This window comes from Ctenopharyngodon idella, chromosome 14 (genome assembly GCF_019924925.1).
Source record: "Ctenopharyngodon idella isolate HZGC_01 chromosome 14, HZGC01, whole genome shotgun sequence".
Lineage (NCBI taxonomy): Eukaryota > Metazoa > Chordata > Actinopteri > Cypriniformes > Xenocyprididae > Ctenopharyngodon > Ctenopharyngodon idella.
Genome location: NC_067233.1, coordinates 2,059,950 through 2,081,758, shown reverse-complemented (window position 1 = coordinate 2,081,758; position 21,809 = coordinate 2,059,950). Strand labels below are relative to the sequence as shown.

Genomic DNA, 21,809 nt, shown 5'->3' with positions numbered 1-21,809 from the left:
TAATGTCAGGAAATACAAACATTCGCCTATCATTCATCGACCTCAAATATGGCTTACCACTTGAAACATGTAAGTAGTAGAAACTTTGCAAGTCCGCTCGCTCTAATGTTAGCCTAGGCGCCGGCACGATCACTTGCATTTAACTTAAAATACACCGTCATTTTTGGTCATACAGATAAGAGTAATAAATCATTCGAAACTAATTATTTCTGTAAACTCACAATAACAGCAAAACGTTGTGTTTTTGTAAAATAACGAAAACAGGATGCGCTTTCTGCCGTCTCGGTCTCAGTGAACTTGTGCACGTAACAAACATGAATCGAAACTCAGCGTATACTTGCCTCACAGACATGAGAAATATATCTAAAGAAAGCTTGAAATGTTTACTTTTAAACTAACCAATTCAAATGGAAAATAAATATTCTCAGATTATGTAATCCGTATGAAACATGCATATAGGCGCATCCACTACTGCAGAAATGACAAATCAGCAACGTTGACTTAATCTCTGCAGGCGAAAACACAGAAAACATTGTCAATAAATTATTAAAATGTTTAGACAGTCTCCTTGCTGTTTTTTCACGACACGCTCATAATCTTTACGTTTGCCTGTGCGCTGTGGCAAACTTTGTGTGCGCTTGAGCGCTGATTAGGCTATGTATTATATATAGGCAATTCAAGGCTCATTATTATGATTTATGGCTTATTAATATAAACACGCAATTAGTAGACTAATGGCTTAAACGAACAATTACTAGTCAACTAGAAAAATCTGTGACTGTGTGTATTGATTGTTGTGGATGTCCCAGTTTGGATACAGGATTAGTAGTTTACAGAGAGTTCAATTAAATGTTCATTGCATTTGTGAATATATAAAAATGTTACTGGTTGTGTAGGATAATTTCTTAAAGTTGGCATGAAACATAAGTTTCAACAGTATTTCTTCCCTATTGTGGCGTATATCTGAGTGAAATGGCTTTTCAAACAAGAACAAATGTAGGTCGGGGCTTGATTTTGTCTGTGGGGAATTGATTGGATGGTTGTGGTTTGCTATTGGTGGATCTCATGTGAGTGACAGGTTGCCCCGCCCTCGTCATCAGAGAAGAGAAGAGATGTCACTGCAAGATGTAGGGGAAGATATTCTGATTCAAGATTACGAGAATGATTATGAGATTACATGAATTTAAAACAATAATGATGATGTGCATCGATAATTCATTTATAATAAATTTCATAAAAAAAACAAGAATTGTCGATTTTGATTTCATGGTGACTTTAATACAGATAGATCAGTCGTGGGCCCCTGAATCTTATCAAGGCAAGTTTTGAGGTATTGCAAATATTGTATTGCTGGCTAAGATAATCGATGTCCGATCATATCGTAACATCCGATTTACACCCCTAGTGTTCATGTATGACATCTAAACAACGTCACTGATGGTAATGCTGAACTTTGGTTACCTTGGCAATAAAGCAACAACAGTTGTTAAAATGCAGACGAGGTAAAACATGGGATCGGCCATTTGTTTGTGCATGATCCAGTAGGGGTCGGAGGGATGGTTGCAGCTGATACAGATGGCACTGTAGGCCAGAGTCACGATGAAGTACACCAGCACACTGCCGACCATGATCACCCAATGCACCGGCGTCTGCAAGACCAACAAAGAGGACTCATTTAATGAAAAATACTTTACATGTCACAAAATGCCTCTTCTGGCCCACCCAGTCAAAGTAACATAGAAAGAAAGAAGTAGGTTAGATGGGATTACTGTTAAACACTAGAAGAACATCATTTTATTCTGTTTGTTTACACTATTATTCATATGTTTGTGGTCAGTAAGATTTTTTTATATTTTTGAAAGAAGTCTCTTTTGTACGGTTCAGGATTAGGACCAAGCAATTATAAATAAAACCATCTCGAGATTAAAGTCATCATAATGTGAGATTAAACTCGTTAAATTTCGAGAAAAAAAGTCGAAATACAATGTTAAGAATAAAACCATTAGATTTTGAGAATAAAGTCATTGTGTTTAGAGAAAAAACTTGTTACATTTCGAGGAAAAAAGTCGAAATAAAATGTCGACAATAAACTCACTAAATTTTGAGAATAAAGTCATGTTTCGAGAAAAACTTGTTACTTTAGTCTCAAAATTTAATGAGTTTATTCTCAACATTTTATTTCGACTTTTTTCTCGAAATTTAACGATTTTTTTCTCGAAACACAACTTTATTCTCAAAATTTTATGAGTTTAATTTCGACATTTAATTTTGACTTTTTCCTCAAAATGTAACGAGTTTTTTCTCAAAACTTAATGACTTTATTCTCAAAATTTAATGAGTTTATTCTCAACATTTTATTTCAACTTTTTTCTCGAAATTTAAAGATTTTTTTCTCAAAACACGACTTTATTCTCAAAATTTTATGAGTTTATTCTCGACATTTAATTTGGACTTTTTCCTCAAAATGTAACGAGTTTTTTCTCAAAACTCAACGATTTTATTCTCAAAATTTAATGAGTTTATTCTTGACATTTTATTTCGACTTTTTTTCTCAAAATTTAACAAGTTTATTCTCGAAACACGACTTTATTCTCAAAATTTAATGATTTTATTTCGACTTTTTTTAACGAGTTTAATCTCGCATTATAATGACTTTAATCTCGAGATGGTTTTATTTTTCTTTATTACTTGGTCCTAATCCTCTTCCATACTTTTGCTCACCAAACCTGCAAAATTTTAAAAACAATAATATTATGAAATTTTATTATAATTTAAAATAACAGTTTTCTATTGTAATATATTTTGAAATTTTCAGCATCATTACTCCAGTCTTCAGTGTCACATGATCCTTCAGAAATCATATGATGATTTGCTGCTCAAGAAACATTTCTGATTATTATCAGTGTTGAAAACAGTTGTGCTGCTTCAAATTTTCATGGAAACTGTGATAAATTTCTTCAGGATTGTTTGATCAATAGAAAGTTCAAAAGAACCGCATTTATTATTTATATAAGTCACTTTTGATCAATTTAATGTGTCCTTTCAGAATAAAAAGTGTCAATTTCTTTTTTAAAAAAAATATCTTATTAACCCCAATCTTTTGAATGGTTTTGTAAATGCTCGCTCTTATTTAGGTGTGAAAAGGTACAGTAGAAAAATCAATCCGAGAGACTCCATTTTATGCAAAAAACCTTGAATAACATTATAAGTGGACACTAGGGAACAAAACAAAAGTGTTTTAAAAACATGATTTATCAAAGTGTTATCATTCACAATCTTTTTTTTTTTTTTTTTTTTTTTTTAAGAATATATTTTCAATGGTAATCAGTAAATAAAATGTAGCACTAATAGAGCTTTAGTCAGGTTAGATTTAACACATTTTATTTTCATTTATAGAATTTGAAGATCACATACTGTTCTCTACTCATAACAATCTGTTTTATGGAGTTTTTGTATACTGAAAGTTTTTTTTTTCCCCCGGAAAGATGTTTCATCGGCTGAATGTCGGATTGTTGTTAAACAACAGTACAATCCACTGTATTCTATCCCTCACAGCCTCGTTTTCCTTCCTGTCAAAGATTAAATATGGCGCTGCCCTGACCACAGTCTATACAAAGTGAATGTGAGATGATAGATGCCGTGTGATTGTGTTCTGCAGTGATGAAGTGGAGCGTAAACTCACCCAGCTCTTGATCTCAATGGCCAGATGCAGGATGATGGTGAACAGAGAGACCGTGTTCATGGGAGTGCCGAACGAGAATATGCCGATGTCTGAACCGTTGTATGTCTTGAGAAAGTACAAGCAGTGATTAGATAACACATTACTCTGAAACACATGATACAGAAACAGACAAGAGACTGAACAGATGTTCTTACCCAGTATGGAATAAAGAAGCACACTAGACTCTGATAGAAAGCATCTAGAACTGCAATCCAAAACGTTGAACGTCTGTAGCCCTGTAATCAAACGTTTAAATGTGTTACAAGACAGGGCTTGACATTTACACCCGCCAACCCCTTTTGGGTGTGAGCAAACACACGCCGTGTCCCTTTAAATGCAAATGAGCTGCTGCTCCCGGCCCCCTTTCCAGAAGAGGGCGAAGCTTTAACAGCTCGCGCTTCGGTTGCTCAACAACAACAAAGCTGGAGAATCTCACGCAGCCAAAATGACGAAAGTGTTCAGCCTTACATTGTCGGACACTGATGGAGAGACTCAGGAAGTTACAACTTTTAGACGTTTCTGAATGGTTAGTGGATAAATTTATGTAGTTGCTGTGGAGTTGATTCAACTCATCAACTAGCATGTGCCGTCATGTTAATCTTTTGTGCAACACCCGTATGGACGCCCACTATACATAGCAGAGCCATACACACCAGGCTAATGTTTATGATTGCTATCAAATGCTGTGAATGGTCAACATTAGTTATGCTGTAGAAGTATTGTTCATTCTTAGTTCATGTGAACTAAAGTAGTTAACTAGTGAAACCTTATTGTAAAGTGTTACCATTAATACAGCAGTAGAGGAATGATAAATTGTGATGTGTGACAGTGTGATTCCTCACCTCCGAGTGCTGTCCTCTCTTATAGAGCTCAGGCAGGCTCAGTAAAGTGGAGTCTGACACCTCTTTGTCCATTATCCCAAACATGATGGGAGGAGCCGAGGTGAAGAACAGGTTGAAAAATATCATGAGCCAGTAGTCGATCATGGCGGTGGCAGAGAAGCCACAGAAGAACTGATACCAGAACAGCAGATTCACATACGCCTGAGTGAGATGACACAGGTTAGTTAGTGAGGGTTAGTGCTGATTATTCATATTCCATAAGTGTTTTTAAGGACGTTATGTAACAGATGAATATGATTAGAAATTGCGATGATTGACATGTACACCACCATTCAAAAGTTTGGGGTCTGTTAGACTTTTTTAACGTCTCACCAAGGCTACATTTATTTGATCAAATATACAGTAAAAACTGTAATATTGTGGAATATAATTACAATGTAAAATAACTGTTTTTTATTTGAATGTATTTTAAAGGGGTCATGACATGAGAAATCATATTTGGCTTGATTTATTTGACATATTTGAGGTCTTTGTATAATTAAAACATCTTGCAAGTTTCAGACCTTAAAACGTCCAAAGCATTTATTTAATCAAGCTCCAAAAACAGCTCGTTTTGATATTTGGTGACCTGTGATGTCACACAGGCAAATATATTTGCATATGCCCGCCTCCATAGTTATACATCATCACATCATAGGCTCCGCCCACTGCTGTTCAGTCACTTATGGTTGCTTAGTCGCTCAAGTCAAGCGCCGTTTATTTCTTAAAGGGGACCTATTATGTAAAATTCACTTTTACATGGTGTTTGAACAAATGCATCGGCAGTGTGTGTACACAACCACTCTATAATGATAAAAATCCACACACTCCTTTTTGAATCCCCATAAAACCTTAACAGTCTCATAGAACAAGCCATTTTAATTTTCTGTACAAAGTGAATTCATACTGCTCAGGCCCCGCCCACAACTGCTGACGGACTCTGCCCTATTAGTTTAGCTCCTCCCCTGAGTAAGTTGAACACAGTCCGCCGGAGCAGCTGCAGAGAGGCACAAGCTGTACAGGCTCCGCCCTCTTCTGAAAAGGGGGTGGGGAGCAGCAGCTCATTTGCATTTAAAGATACATGCATGAAAACCTTCCACTCAAAAATGGGCATTTACAACATGCTATAATAAATGATCTGTGGGGTATTTTGAGCTGAAACTTCACAGACACATTCTGGAGACACCAGAGACTTATATTACATCTTGAAGAAAGGGGCATAATAGGTAACCTTTAAAGAATTTATATTAAATGTAGATATGGTGATAATTACCACATTCTTGTAGAAGAAATAGATGACCATGTTGGCCAGTCTTGAGTAGCACCAGTGTCCGTGAACCAGCAACAGTCTTTGCAGGTGTTTAAAGCGTGTGATGGCAAAATCACTGGCCATGACGGCCTGTAAGACACAAACACAGCACTTAAAGTCGCCATGAAATCTAAACTGGCGTTTATATTTAACTCTTTCCCCACCAGCATTTTTTTAAAATCATTTTCACAAAACTTGCCCTGAGAATATTTTGTTGTATGAATATTTAAACATGCAATATTAACACTTGAATGTGGGTAAGTTTCATTACAAAAAGCAACATTTTCATCAAAAAGCTGAGAAAATAAAAAAAAAATTCTTTTTTCAAAGACTACAACGTGCATAAACAACACTTCTATCACTTGTTTCTGCTTATTTTTCGCCTGTGTTTTGATTCGGAGATTCTGTACTCTTTCAGAAGATATATAATAGCGCCCCCTACCGTATAACGGTGAAAACACAGAAAGCCGGAAAATTCGGTCAATGGCAGGGAAAGAGTTAAAAAAAATATATAGGTAATCTTTAATTAAAAACATTAACGTGCCCCTCCCTCAATTCCCGATGGACAAAAATCAAGTCTAGCCCTACATTTTTTTCTTGCTCAGGAAGCCGTTTCACTCAATAGAGATGAAACAACGATCACAATGGCGACTCAAAACAGACCTGATCCATTCAATCAGAAAAGCCCTTTTTAAAAATAAAGGTCTTATTGATTGATACATGTCAGTGTCTTAACTTCACATGGGAGTGGGTTACAAAACACAAAAATACAAACCTGCATTCCCTCTTGTCCAGAAACGCCAATGCCAACGTCTGCAGCTTGAATCATGTTCACATCATTGGCGCCGTCACCTAAATCGACACAAATCATAATGTATCACAACAGAAAACCAATGTGCTTCTAAGTAATCTCATAAATGATTTCAGAAACCCTTCCACCTCAAATCAGAGGTTTCATTACCTACAGCGAGGGTCATGACCCTCAGTTTCTGCCGTATGAGTTTAACCACACTGCTCTTCTGCAGCGGCGTCACTCTACAGCAAAGCACTGCACAACAGTGTTTGCAAAGCTCCACAAACTGCTCCACCAGGTCGTCTGACATGGCCATGCTCAGAGTCGGCCCATCGATCACCAGCTGAAGTGAGTGGGAACTCCGTCGCACCTCTCCCAGTGTGTCTTCTATCCTCATTTTACACACAGACTGCAAAATAACAAGGATTGTGTTAGTATTTTAACTACAAAAACATGAACTACATTTTCATTAATTATTGCAGATGTGTTTGCAATACATATACTTTAACCTGATGATGTATATGATGAACAGGTAATTCAGTGTACACTCCCGTTCAAAAGTTTGGGATTAATGTTTTGGAATTTTGTTTGGAATTAATGTTGGTTTTTAATGTCAGTCTAAAGGCTCAAAAATACAGTAAAAACAGTAAAATTGTGAAATATTATTAGAATTTAAAATGGCTGTTTTCTATGTGAATATATAGTAAACTGTAATTTATTTCTGTGATCAAAGCTGAATTTTCAGCATCTTCAGTGTCACATGATCCTTCAGAAATCATTCTAATATGATGATTTGCTGCTCAAGAAACATTTATGATTATTATCAATGTTGAAAACAGTTGTGCTGCACTCAAAATAAAATATTCATCCTGTATAGTTGTTTATGTGATTCGTAATCATACATTTAAAAAAAAAAAATTAAAATATGTTAAAATTTATGAATACGAATCACAAAAACTAAATGGTCCATTCCTTTGTTCCATTAAAATGTATACAAAATGTTTTATTAAGCTCTAGTTTTTGTACTCATTTAATATTCTTAATTCATAATATGAATAATATGTGAGGATTATTAAATTCAATTTAATGAAATTTTACTATTAATTGAAATGCGTAAATCTTGAAAAAAGGCTTAAATTAGTTTTTTTGAGTCTGCTAAATATTTTAGTGAAAATCGTGATACTTTTTTGCAGGATTCTTTGATGAATAGAACAGCATTTATTTAAAATAGAAATATTTTGTAACATTATAAATGTGTTTAATGCCGCTTTTGATCAATTTAATGCATGTTTATTGAATAAAAATATTAATTTCTTTGAAAAAAAATCATACTGACCTAAAACTTTTGAATAGTAGGATACTATATCTACTATTTTATTGTTTTATTTTTACATCCATTTTTATTCTAAGAAGTTAGAATTAGAAGTTACAACTTGTAGACGTTTCTGAATGGTTAGTGGATAAATTTATGTAGTTGCTGTGGAGTTGATTCAACTCATCAACTAGCATGTGCCGTCATGTTAATCTTTTGTGTTGAATTGACCCTCGTTTGTGAAGCAGTCCGGCGTAAAATGACGGCATGTCAACAACACTCTACTACAACAACTCTTCCTCTTCTCTAAAGCAGCCCAACATGGCCTCACCCCCTTTGTTGTGTGTTCTCGGGGGCGGGGTTTATGTAAATTTTAGGGTTTGTGATGTCACTAACCCGAGAAGAAGCTCATTGTAGTCCCTACCAGCCGTTTGTTGTAGTCCTTAAACAGAGAAAATATCTCCCTTTGCATTGAACTTTGAGTGTTGTAACTTTGCAGATGTTGTTTATGTTCAAACAGCAACATTACACACTAACTAAAGTTAAAAAAGTGAAATCATAATCAACCACACACAACAAACTATATTTTAGACAAGCCAAAAATATGACAGATGTTCTAAGCCAATGAAGCTGTGATGTTAGTAAGTCATTTCCCATCATGCCTTCAGTATGTGGTGAAGATCAACTGCAGCATCTGGCTCTGAAAACTGCAGCTGTTTCGTTATCGCAGGAGTACTGTGGAACACATTAGCATGACGTCACATCAAGTTGAGCAGCGTTTCAAATCTTATCTTGAACGAGATTACGTGAATCGAGATGGTTATCTTGCAATGACAGCATGACCTAATTAATATTCATGAGTTGTGACATCACAATGTCATACTTCAGTGCTGTATGTTTTAACGTGACTGGTTTGAGAATATATCTAGGTTAAGGTTACATCCAAATTAAATTTCAGTTGTTGCCCATTTCACCATGCTACATAAATGGCTTATGAGTCTCGCATTTTCCACACAGATTTCTATTTAGGGAATAAACTAAGATATAAGATGGTGACAAATAATCTTGTACCTTAAAAAAAAAAAAAAAAAATACTACTAGGACAACAGAAAGAGAGACGCATAAGATGAGGCATTTCATAAAATGTGTGTAAAACAATATGTGGAAGTCTTCAGTAAGGGATTTAATGTTGAAATGAAAGTAGAACGGTTTCCTGCCCTCCTCAGAAGTGTGAAAATGGGATTACAGAGCAGCAATATGAGCCATTCAGAATGGTGAATGCACTTTTTCTCAGCTCTCTTAAACACAGACTCAGGCAGACATGAAATGAAAAACAGCATATCTGACAAATAGATACAAGCACATTTGTATGTTTGAACACGCTACGTAGAACTTCACTCTTGAGAGGATGAAACCGTGTAACACTGAAGCCTCTGTTGCCCCAGATAAACCATTAACCCTTTTTGTTTTGTGCGGGTTCAGTGTTTTAAATCCCAAACAACATGTGCAACTCATGAAAAACATGCTCATATTGAGATATCTGATATGGTTGATTCTGTTTAAAGCGCCTATTTAATTTTTCTGATGAAGCTGGTTGACTAATTGAGGTCAAATCAGGGCTCGACATCATCGCTTGTCTGGGACAAGTGGATTCTTTGAAGGGGCAAGTGAAAGAGAATTTTACCTGCCCGACCAGACAAGCAGCCTGATTAAAACATCAATAACAACAAAATAACTAAGGAATCACCAAAACGAGAAAATGATTCTGATTTCATTTAGTGTAAGTGGCGACTGATAGTGGATAATAATATTTAATGTATAAAGTACTACTGACGGTAACAAGGTTGCACTGTGTAGGCTCGCGCAACCTCATCTCGAGGAAAAATCGAAACAAATGAGCGCACACTCGAAACTCAGTTTAACATGCTGCGGTTAAAATCCATTTATACGTTTTTATGTTTATAACAGTTGATATAGTTGAACAAAATCACACAACCAAGAGTGCTGTCTTCCTGAATACCCTCGATTGAAAATGTGACTGATTTCATACGACACTTCAATAAACGAGTAGTTAAAATTAAGTCACTTACATTTTAGACACAATATTGGCTGTTTTTGTTCTGTTTCAGCAGCAAAAATAGTTTCAAACAAAGATCACAGCAGAACCATAGCGCATCTCACAGAATCACTCAGTACTGAATGATTCAGCGTTTTGAACAAATTGGTTGAGTCAAAGATTCAATGACTCATTCATAAACAACTGCCTCATTCTTGAATGAATCAGCCATTTGAACGAATCATTTGAATGAATGACTTAATGACTCACTCATTAAGATGGTCACCTGCCGCCACTTACTGGTGCTTTAGTTTCATGTTTAAAAGTATCATTCTTTCCAACATTTCTAATTTGATTTGATTGTTCTTCTTCCACACAAAACTTTGGCATATAACTCGTCCAGCACCATTTGTTAACAACATGCTAATCATGTTAGCATCATGTTAACAACATGCTAATTGTGTTAGCCTTATGCTAACAATATGCTAATTGTGTTAGCATCATGCTAGCTACATGCTAATAGTGTTAAAATCTTGCTGAAAACATGCTAGCAAAATGTTAATTGTTAGAATCATGCTAGCAACATGATAATTGTATTAACATCATATTAACAACATGCTAATCGTGTTAGCATAATGTCAAAAACATGTTAATCATGTTAGCATCTTGTTAAAAACATGCTAGCAACAAGCTAATCGTGATAGCATCATGCTATTAACATGCTAATTGTGTTAGCATCATGCTAGCAACATGCTAATCATGTTAGCATCATGCTAACAACATGCTAATCATGTTAACATCTTGCTAAAAACATGCTAGCAGAGTATGGGGCAGTGTAGTTGCGCACAGCAAGCACCACTCACATTTTCTTCAGGAAATGTACATTCTAGTTGAATTGATTGATCAAATTTAAGAATAGGGGGGAAATGCCCTGCGTTAGAACACACACACACAAAAAAAATCTAACTTTTTTACTTGGACAAGTGAATGACCGATTTACTTGTCCGAAGGACAAGCACATGACAAGGCTTAATGTCGAGCCCTGTCAAATCACTGGAAGGAGTGTCTGGCCTGTCCAGTTATAAAAGCATTAGTTAGAGACTGGCACAACTACCTTCTTGTTTGTGCTGAAGATGAACACCAGGTCTTCATGGTCTAGCAGCTTGCAGGAGTATGCGATGTTGATGGCCGTCTCGGGTTTGTCCCCTGTCAGCACCCACACCTGCATGCCAGCCCGTCTCAGAGCCTGGATGGTTTCTGGGACATTTTCTTGGAGACGGTCCTCAATGCCAGTGGCCCCTGTGGACATACGAGTTAGGACATAGTCTTTGGTAGATGAGGATGGCAATCATTAGTGGTGCACAACTGTACCCAGCAGAGTGAAGTTGTTCTCGATGTAGGTTGCAGTGTCCATAAGACGCTCTTCTTTCTCATCGATGGCTGCCAGCGCCTCCTGTCTGATAGCAAACCAGGCCTTGAAATCCTTTTCACTGATAACCTTCAGAGAAAAACACAGAGCTTTAATGAGCAAGACTGTTAAACTGTTTTCAGATCTTACTACGTCGATTCTAAAAAACTTCTACCTTTTTGGCAAAGCACAGAGTTCGTAATCCATCCCTGGCGTACATGTCGAGGTCTTTTTGAGTTCTTACAGCAATTTGCTTCTCCACACTACCCACCTGTGACATATCTGTGGAAAACAAATAACACACTTACTCACATTCAGATCTGGAGTATCAACACTGTATCGGTATCAACGCTAATTGTGTTACCGTCTTGCTACAAACATGTTAACAACATGCTAATCATGTTAGCATCATGCTAGCAACATGCTAATTGTGTTAACAACATAATGCTAACAACACATTACTTGTGTTAGCATCATGATAACATCATGTTGACAATATGTTAATTGTGTTACCATCATGCTAGCTACATGCTAATTGTGTTAATGTCTTGCTGCAAACATGTTAACATCATGTTGATCACATTAACATCATGCTAACAACATGCTAATTGTGTTAACATAATGCTACAAAGACGTTAATTGTGTAAGCATAATGCTAACATCATGTTAACAATATACTAATTGTGTTAGCATTATGCTAGCTACATGCTAATATGATCAGCATGATGTTAACATGTTAACAAAATGTTATTCATGTTAGTATCATGCTAGCAACATGCTAATTGTGTTAACATAATGCTAACAACACGTTAATCGTGTTAGCATCATGCTAGCTACATGCTAATTGTGTTAACATCTTGCTAAAAACATGACAGCAACATGCTAATCGTGTTAGCATCATGCTAGCTACATGCTAATTGTGTTAACATCTTGTTTAAAACATGCTAGCAACATGTTAATCGTGATAGCATCATGCTTACAACATGGTAATACAGTTAGCATCATGCTACCAACATGCTAATCATGTTAACATCATGCCACATTGATTACATTTCAATTACAACATATTTCAATGCTGTAGCCATAGCACATCTCACAGCAACACACATTTTGAACTAATTGGTTGAGTCAAAGATTATGAGATGCATCGGCACTGCACAGACCGATCGGCGTATGACATCAAAGTACCGCGAGAGCGATTGGAGAGCAGACAACTCCTTATGCTTCTGAATCGCTCTCATGGTACTTTAATGTCATACGCCGATCGGTCTGCGCAGCGCAGATGCATCTCGAACAAACCTTAATGTCACATTCATAAAGAACTGCCTCATTCTTGACTGAATCTGCCGTTTGAACGAATCGTTTGAATGAATAACTCACTCATTAAGACGGTCACCTGCTGCCACCTACTGGTGCTTTAGTTTCATGTTTAAAAGTATCATTTTTTTTAAACATTTCTTATTTGTATATTCAAAAAATATTTAAAACAATCTCATAACAATATTTAACGCAATTGTAATTTTTCAGTGTAAATGATTTAATTTGATTGGTAATCAACCCTATAGTGTTTTATTATTCTAACTGAATTTATTGATCAAATTTAAGAATTTAAAATGAAAGATGAAGCATACGATTAGGGGGGACAATGCCCTTTATAAAAGTTAAACAAAAAACAAAAAAAAAGCCCTCAGGGTAAATATCACTAATATGCAGATGGTGGAATTTCATGGATACAATTTTAGCCTGTACTTCAATATCAGAATATCATATAATGGGCAGAAGATCTGGAATATATTTTTGATTAGTTACATCAGTTTGAATGCTGTATGTTGGTTCATGTTTTTGATCAGGTGTTGTCTGATAACACTTCCTGACTCCGTCTTTCATTCTCACCTGAAAACACATTCCCCAGTCTCTCCATGATGGCTGAATCAGCTCCTTTAGTATACATGATGATTTGATTGGTGTGTGGGTGTCGTACTATTATGGACATCCTCCTCCGTGTCGAGTCGAAGGTCAGGACGTCCAGCACCTCAAACTTCAGCAGCGAATCATCAGGCAGCTTGACAGTGACGTAATGAGGAGTGCGTTCCACCATGGTGAACCCATAAGCCTTTGCTGCATGTATCAGAGCGGCCTCATCTGGGCTGTGGGCTTCAAAACACACCTCCTCCGACCTGCGTTTAAACTCGCTTTCACTTGAAATGACCTTCTGCCCTGTAGTTGAGTCGGAGATGTCTGAGCTGTGAAACATGTCAGACTCGTCTTCATCTTTGGCAAAAGGATCTGCGAGTGTGTCCTCGCCTCTCCTGAAGAATCTCATGGAGCTGAAGACTTTCCGCAGGGAACCCTTTCTGAACCACTGTCCCATGTTATGAAATGAACCACCTGAGTATGCAGAGGTACGGTGTCCTTTGACCTGGAAAAGTACATATGTTTATTTGCTTGACAGATGCTGTATGGAATAGAGCATTATTACATTTTTTTTTTTTTTTTTTTTTTAAAAAAAAAGCATGTGAGACCGTGCCAAATTGCATGCTAATTTAGTGAGTAGAGTTATCACTTCTGAAATAAATAGGGCTATTTTTATTTTGAGTGTGATTAATGAAGTCTTTTTATAAAGTCCTTGCTGGCAGTCTGAAAGTTTGAGATCAGTAAGATTTAAAAAAAAAAAAATTTTTTTACTACTTTTATTGAGCGAAGATGCATTAAATTGATCAAAATTGACATTTATAATGTTACAAAAAAATTATATTTTAAATAAATGCTGTTCTTTTGAAAAAAAAAAAATGTATCAATGTTTTCACAAAAATATTAAGCATTTTCAACATTGATTATCAGCATATTAGAATGATTTCTGAAGGATCATGTGACACTGAAGACTGGAGTAATGATCACAGGAATAAATTGCATTTTAAAATATATTAACATAGAAAAGTTATTTTAAATTGTAATAATATTTTGCAATATTACTGTTTTCACTGTACTTTTGATCAAATAAATGCAGACAAAAATCGTACCAACCCCAAACCTTTGAATGGTAGTGTATATATTGGCTATTTGTAAAATTACAAATCAAAATTCTGTAAATATAAGTCTTGTTTACTTTAAATCAATGGTAAAAAAAAAAAAAAATTCTGAAATGAATCAGTTAACCCTCTGGTATTGTTAATTTGGAAGTCACACGTGTTGTTTGCGGTCAAAAGTGACGAACACCTGAAAATGTAACTTTTTTTTTTTTTTTCAGTAAAATAAATATAATATATTTTTGTTAATTAAATTTTTTTTCATTCTTATTTTGTATTTTGAGACAATTTTATGTCACTAATTATTATTTATGTAATAATTATGATCAATTGAAAATAATATGAAAATGTATTTTTTTTTTAAATAGTTTTTATTATTTTTCAATTACAGCTGTATTTCATGTTAAAATAGAGACTAAGGGCCCTATCATACACCCGGCGCAATGCGGCACCAGGCATGACACAAGTGTTTTTACTAGTTTCAGCCCAACACAGTTATCATTTTCACGTCCTGCGCCACGTTGTTTAAATAGCAAATGCACTCGCGCCCATCTGTTCACCCATGGGTGTGCTGGTCTGAAAACGAGGTGTGTTCAGGTGCATTGTTGGCGTGTTGCTATTTTGAGGAACTGAAAACGACTGCGCCATTGACCAACAAAAACCTACTCTAAAGTCAATGCCGCAATATTTTTTTTGTTATTTAAAGGGCGCGTCAGTAATATGCGCTTATAGGGGGGTGCACAACACACGTATACACACACAGGGACGCGCAGCAGCACACAAACATGCCAAATATTAAAAATAAAAGGATTCCTCTCTGGAGAAGTGTTCAATCTTTTTCGCTTGCAAATCCCACCATGTAAATAGCGAATCCGCCATGGTGCAAGCGCAACTGGCTTTTAAAGGGAATGGGAGATGAGACTCTGATTGGTTTATTGCACGTTATGTCCAAAACACACCCATGACTCATTAAGTGACTAGGTACAACCCTTTTGGACCATGCGCCTTGTGTGCCGACCATTTTTTCCATCGTTAAACTAGCAAAAGTGGATTCGGACACGCCCTAAGTGCACATGTACCATGCGCTTTAGACCATATGCTTAGATCATTAAAATACAGCCCAATGCCTTTAAAATCTCATTTTTGAAGGTAGATCAGTGCCATCTAGTGGGAGTAAACAAAGAAAAACTTGTGTAATGCCATGATGTAACCACTAGATTCATATATAGCAGATTTTAGACATAAAAAACTTACTTTTATTAGGTTGTGGATTTGTGTATATATTTAGGTGTTCTCAAAGACTACTTTTCGTCAAGGTTTAGATATTTTTTGTTTGAAATGTTTATTTCAAGTGTCAGTTTTTGCATAAATTTTCTTTATTCTTTATCAGAGCTCAATCGATCTGGGTCTGATCTGATTTCAACCTCTCATTTGAGGCTCAATTTTGCCATATTGTTACACCCACACCAGTTCATTTGTGTGTATATAATAGTGTGTTGTGTGTTTGTGTAAGTGTGTGTGAGTGTTTGTGTCTGTTTTGTACTCTTGTGTAATGCTTTTTCTTGACTATTTTGCACTTTTGATATTTTTGGAGCGTCGCCCCTTCGTTGCTGTGTTTTTTTTTCCTGCATCATGGCTGATTTGTAGATTATACCCACCAAAATTACTCTCTTTTTTCATATTTTTCGTATTTCCCCATTCATTTCCCATGGCGGTCACAACACAAGCTAACACAATTTTTTTGTACAAGCATTTAGCTTTTTCAATTTTTTTTGTGGTCGCATAGTAACTGCCACAAAAGTCATTAAGTTTTGTAACCATTCCAATAAACTTTTTTGGTCTAAAATGACCGAACAACACCTGAGGGTTAAATCTGATTTTCTGTATTAACTGTGTGTTCTGATAAAACTGAAATATTGCAAATATTGAAAGTGAGCCCATGCTTTAATAATCTCGTTCTTCAGGTACTGTGGATCTGCACACATTGTGACTGCCTCTTAGGTTGTGATGGACCCAGGGTGATACAATCATGCTCCATTGGTAATCAACTTAATTAATGTTGACCCAATGTCTTTGAACGTCTCAGTGCTACAGGTCTGAGGCCAAATATAATTTCTACCCTGGACAAAGTGCTTTGCTCGGGGTCCTCAAGTGCAATTTGGGAAATTAGCACTGACCAGCAGTGAAGGATACTCAGCTACACTAAACTTCTCTCTCAGACTCAACTCATTACAGACTTGTGGGGTGGACTTGGGGGACGCTGTCCGTCCGACTGATGAAAAATCTAATTGCCTCCACCAAGTGAGCCATTGGAGCTTGCTTGAGAATTAAAATGTAGTAATTATAAAGCATACCACCGGGTTGCGAAACACTAGCCAAAGAAGAATTAGTCATGCAGGGGCAGTAATAAAATACCTCTGGGCAACGAGTCTGCGGCCACAGGTACTCATTTACATAATTTACATGGTGGGCTATTATTGTTATTGTTTTGACACAAGGGCAGTTTTTGTGTTGTGAGTCAGAGTCCCCAACCCTCTCGGCTCCAGCAAGGTCAGTGCCGTCCACGCTCTCACCCTCTGTCTCTGGGCCGTCACTGTAGAAACCACCACTGTGTTGCAGATGGCCAAAGCCAGGAAGAAGTCCAGGTAGGGCCCCTTCTGGATGCTCGCCATCTCACGGTCCACCTCCAGCATCAGCTTCCTGTCTGGAACCACCACTGTTTCCTGTTTGAGGAAATACGAACGGTTAGGCGCGTACCCGATTACATCATGCACAGCAAGACCATGTGGTATGTTTCCATTGGTGGAAAATTACACGATCGTACAACAACAAAAGACGCAACGTCATACGATGAGGCAGCGGGACGCGAGACAATCTGTACAGTATCAGTAGCCCATGTTTAATGCACCCCAGCAGCCCCATATGTCAACGGATCGAAACATAGCGGATCAGAGCCAGCATTGCTGTGCTCATAACTGACACCAAACTGCTCGGCCATCTGCAGGGCAGACCGTGAGCATGCAGGAGCATGGAAGGAAGATGGGTCAGGGACGAGACGTCAGAAATTATACACTTCAGCTCTATTCAAATAAATTAAACCACGATTACCATGGGGAAAATATGGCGCCATTTCCATTAACTGATCATTTTATCCACTGGGCATCTGTGTGTACTAAATGGATTGAACTTTTTAGATTAAGAAGTCTCTTTTTTGTATGCACAAGAAAAACAGAGGTGCTAGAAAAAACAGCAAACATAGTATACCCTAAATAAATCCAAAAATGAAAAATATAAAAAATATGCACCTGTTCACTGTAATGCCAAATGGCGTCCAGCTCCCCCTCTCTGGACGTAATGGGTGGAGCTTGACCTAGTTATGTTTAGGGAAGAGGCTCCTCCCCCCGCCCCCAGAGGAAAAAAAGACAAAAACACTGTATGCACTACTACGACTACAATTACTTTACCTCTGCTATATTTACAATGATGTTCGCTCTTAATAGTATATTTGTAAACGCATTCTCTCTCTTTAACCAGAACTATTGTTATAATCACGATCGAAAACAAAAACAGCATTCAATCTTCATCCCTCAGACCCTCTCTCTCTCTCTCTCTATATATATATATATATATATATACACACATATATTACGTAAACACAAACTTTTATGTTAGGTGCGATTAATCGCGATTAATCAATTTGACAGCACTAGAACCACCAGTAGGTGGCGGCAAATCATTGTCTTAACAAGATAGTCATTGAATCATTCAGTCAAACAACTCGTTTAAAACGACTGATTCATTCAGGGACAAAGTAGAATTGACTGAGTGAGTCATTGAGTCATTCATTAGAACGATTCGTTCAAAAACACAGATTCATTCAGTAATGAAACTGAAACTGTGTTGCAAGGAGACGGCAATGGCTCTACTGTTCGGAATTATTTTTGTTGACAAAATAGAGGAAAAACAGACAATATTGTGTCTAAAATGTAAGTCACCTAATAGCCTATTAATCTACTGTTTATTGAGTTTTTGTATAAAATCAATATCATATTTGCAAACGTGCTGATATTCGGGAAAACAGCATTTCTGCTCGTGTGATATTGCTTATCAATATTAAAATGAGACCATACATTGGTTTTTGGAAGCATTTTTATTAATTTTAGTGGCATTCTTGCCCCAAGCCCACGTTAATTTCTGACCCTGGTGTGTGCACTAGTGTTTTTCCAACTTCGATATGATACGATTAAAAATGGGACAAACTGCCATATATATACTGCCATACAGTTAATTTGTTATTATCTCATAATTTTTTTGATAATTTGGGTAATTTTGTTGTAATTAATGTAAATTAATTAATCTAAAATAACACTTTATAGTCTTTGTTGTAAAAATGTAATACAGATTAATGCTTACAATTAAAGTTACAAAAGTTATTCAGTCAAGAGCAGCGAGTGACATGATTAACATGACAGACAGCAGCAGGTTTATTAGGCTGCTGTCACTTTAAGAGCGTATGCACAGATCCAATATACTGTTACACAACATGCAATTTCTCTCAACTATTTACGTTCCAAAACTGACTGTATTTACGTGAATTGTAGGGCATAAGTTTTTGCTTGCTGTTATATTACTTTAGTCAAAAATAGCAGATACCAAATGCGTGAGATGCCAGATCTTTGCTTTGGTTACCATATTGTCAATAATCATCACAATTTTGCAAGTAAATCTGTTTCATACACACATGGAACAAGAAGGGATTTGATCCCATATTTAAACGTTGTTGTCATTCCTAAAACTGTGTGCACATGGCCAAAATGACTGCCGAGCAAAACCGGCTTCTCGTTTATCTACTAAATTCCCATTACCTCAAAACATCCAGCCAATTTTAGGAGAGCGTGAAAGAGAAGTTTCTTTCAAAACAAATCATCCTGAATTCCCAATCTCCCCTCTGAAACACAGATATCAGCGTCTTCTGATCTATGATCTCACCAGAGGACTGCTGAAGGCCATGTCACTTTGGGCTCCCGCCGCCACTTTTGATCTGCGTCGATTGGCAGCTGTGACTTGAGTGTTGGCGTGATTTCTGTCTCCCGTGTGGCAGTCCTGTATTTCTTCCAGAGGGAAGAGAGGAGGAAGCTTTGTCTGTTGGAAGATAGTGACCTCCTCCTCATTTGCTCCATTGACAACCGCCAAGCGAGCAGCTGAGGAATGCCAAAAATAAAACCTGTCCTTATTATACTTTAAGATTAATTATAATAATTAACAGCACAAAACAGGACAAACATAAAAATAGTAATTAAAAACAGCAAAATGGTAATAAAAAACATAAATATTGTGGAACAATTTAAAATACAGTATATAAAAACAGAGATAAACACACCGTTCTCATCATGACAGTATTCAGTCCCCATGATGGTGCAGCGCTTGAATACCATCTTGTTTTCTGTAAGCGTCCCTGTCTTATCTGAGAAGACGTACTGGATTTGTCCCAAGTCCTCTGTGATGTTCAGAGCACGACACTGGACCCGACTGTCCAGCTCCTCATCGTAAAGCTCCATGTCCTGAGTGATGAAGTAGATCTGCCCCATCTTCACCAGCTCAATGGACACATACAGTGACACAGGAATCATCACCTAGAGAGAAAGTCCTGGACAAATTAGTGTCAGGAGCGAGATAAACACCTGAAATCTCAATCTTTTGGCACTTTTCATGAACAGGGTACAATATAAAACTTTAAAGGGGTCGTGAACTGCGTTGTTTTATTGTTTTATAATGTCTCCTGGGGTACACTTTAATGTCAGTATGCTTTTTACATCAAAAACGGTCATAATATACAAATAAAAGTCATTATTCCTACCCTGATTTTAGCCCTCTTATTTGAACGCTCTGTTTTAAGGGGCGTGTCTGCTGTGAGACTTCAGTGTAAACGCCCACTGCTGTGATTGGCTGACATCTTTGCATATGAAATAGCTAAGTATTACTCTCTTGAAAACTTTTAGCATGTTTTTACTGTTACAGCTTTCAAGGGTAATTAAAAGTGGAAAGCATTATATTTAGATCGCAGAATGAAAGGTTGCAGTGATGAACATTGTAGTCGATCACAGACATGTTGTTGAGCTCATGAAAGCAGTGATCTTGTCATTGTAACTCAATTTCTGCACACTAACGAATGCTTTCATCATAACTAACAGAGTAAACTGTGATGTAACTAAGAGATTCGTTGAATAAAACGGGAGTTTTGGTTCGAGTCCAGAACTCAGTCACTGATAAACTCGCGCTGTTTGATTGACAGCTCCAGCGATTGTAAAGGGAGCGTTCTTTAATCGCTTTCTATATATAATTTAATCACTGTTTAAACAATGTGAAGTTGAGCGTTTAGTCACTGGTTTGATTTACTGACACACAGACAAAGATCATCTGACTGTACATGAATCAATAATATCAGATCAGACATCAGAATTACTGACAGTTACTGACACAGTTGTTGCATTACTGTCGAGTCCATATCGTAAAAGTCTGTTTGCACCGCAATGCGATTGATTTACCAAAGAATCCACAGTGAAATGTACCGAATACAAATAAATAAAGCTCAACTGAGACATTCACATTGTTGAAAATAAATAACCATATTCCTAGCTTTAGGATCCTTTGAAAGGTAATGTTATTTTAGTCCTGTATCGCTCTTCTCTCCTCCTCATCTCACTAACACACCAGTGGGCGGAGCTAACGTTGCAATGATGAAGTAGGCGTTGATTTCTTCTGCGGAGGCGGAGTTTCACCTATCTGGTGTTAATAAAAGCTTTGATTGGACTAACAAGGAAGTTTTCAGTTCTGAAACTTACATGATATTCTTATAGTACGATGATCTCTTATATATCAAAAGCTCAAGGAAAAGTAAAGAACCTTTTAAGATGGTAAATTTATGTTAGTGTAGTGGCCATTACTTTCACTAAATGTCCTTAACATATGCAGTGTAAGTGACAGATTGTGTACCTGTAGTAAGATGATCATTGTGAAGAACATGTAAAATCCTGCTAACACTGAAGGGGTGTAATTTCCATTACTGTCAGGGACGATGTATGAGGGCATAGTGGTAAAAGTTTCCAACCAGATAGAATGGCCTGAGAGACAGAGACATTTACATTCATTAATGACATTGCTTCTGACAGTACTGTATTTCAATACAGATATTCCAATAAAGCTTCATTGAAACTCGAAACCACAGAGAAAGAGAGCGAGAGTAATTATTGCTTTCATAAGAGACCGGTGTGTGAGTGAGCTATTCTGGGCATCTGTAGTGTCC

The 21,809-nt window shown here is 36.8% G+C and overlaps 1 protein-coding gene across 2 annotated transcripts in view; it reads right to left on the bottom strand.

Annotated features, from left to right (window-relative positions):
* The window catches only part of atp10b (ATPase phospholipid transporting 10B), a 46,513-nt gene that overhangs the window by 2,701 nt on the left and 22,003 nt on the right, over positions 1 to 21,809 (bottom strand). Inside the window, exons 6-20 of one of the 2 annotated variants that reach the window (XM_051859760.1) lie at positions 21,500 to 21,627; positions 19,887 to 20,139; positions 19,496 to 19,707; positions 17,080 to 17,229; positions 13,374 to 13,899; positions 11,656 to 11,762; positions 11,444 to 11,570; positions 11,187 to 11,371; positions 6,873 to 7,113; positions 6,687 to 6,763; positions 5,876 to 6,001; positions 4,564 to 4,764; positions 3,877 to 3,957; positions 3,683 to 3,787; positions 1,462 to 1,649 (exon numbers count right to left, since the gene is read on the bottom strand). In XM_051859760.1, the coding sequence (XP_051715720.1) occupies positions 1,462 to 1,649; positions 3,683 to 3,787; positions 3,877 to 3,957; positions 4,564 to 4,764; positions 5,876 to 6,001; positions 6,687 to 6,763; positions 6,873 to 7,113; positions 11,187 to 11,371; positions 11,444 to 11,570; positions 11,656 to 11,762; positions 13,374 to 13,899; positions 17,080 to 17,229; positions 19,496 to 19,707; positions 19,887 to 20,139; positions 21,500 to 21,627 (2,707 nt within the window). The remainder of the gene's footprint in view (positions 1 to 1,461; positions 1,650 to 3,682; positions 3,788 to 3,876; positions 3,958 to 4,563; positions 4,765 to 5,875; positions 6,002 to 6,686; positions 6,764 to 6,872; positions 7,114 to 11,186; positions 11,372 to 11,443; positions 11,571 to 11,655; positions 11,763 to 13,373; positions 13,900 to 17,079; positions 17,230 to 19,495; positions 19,708 to 19,886; positions 20,140 to 21,499; positions 21,628 to 21,809) is intronic. The other variant, XM_051859761.1, reaches the window with a different exon arrangement.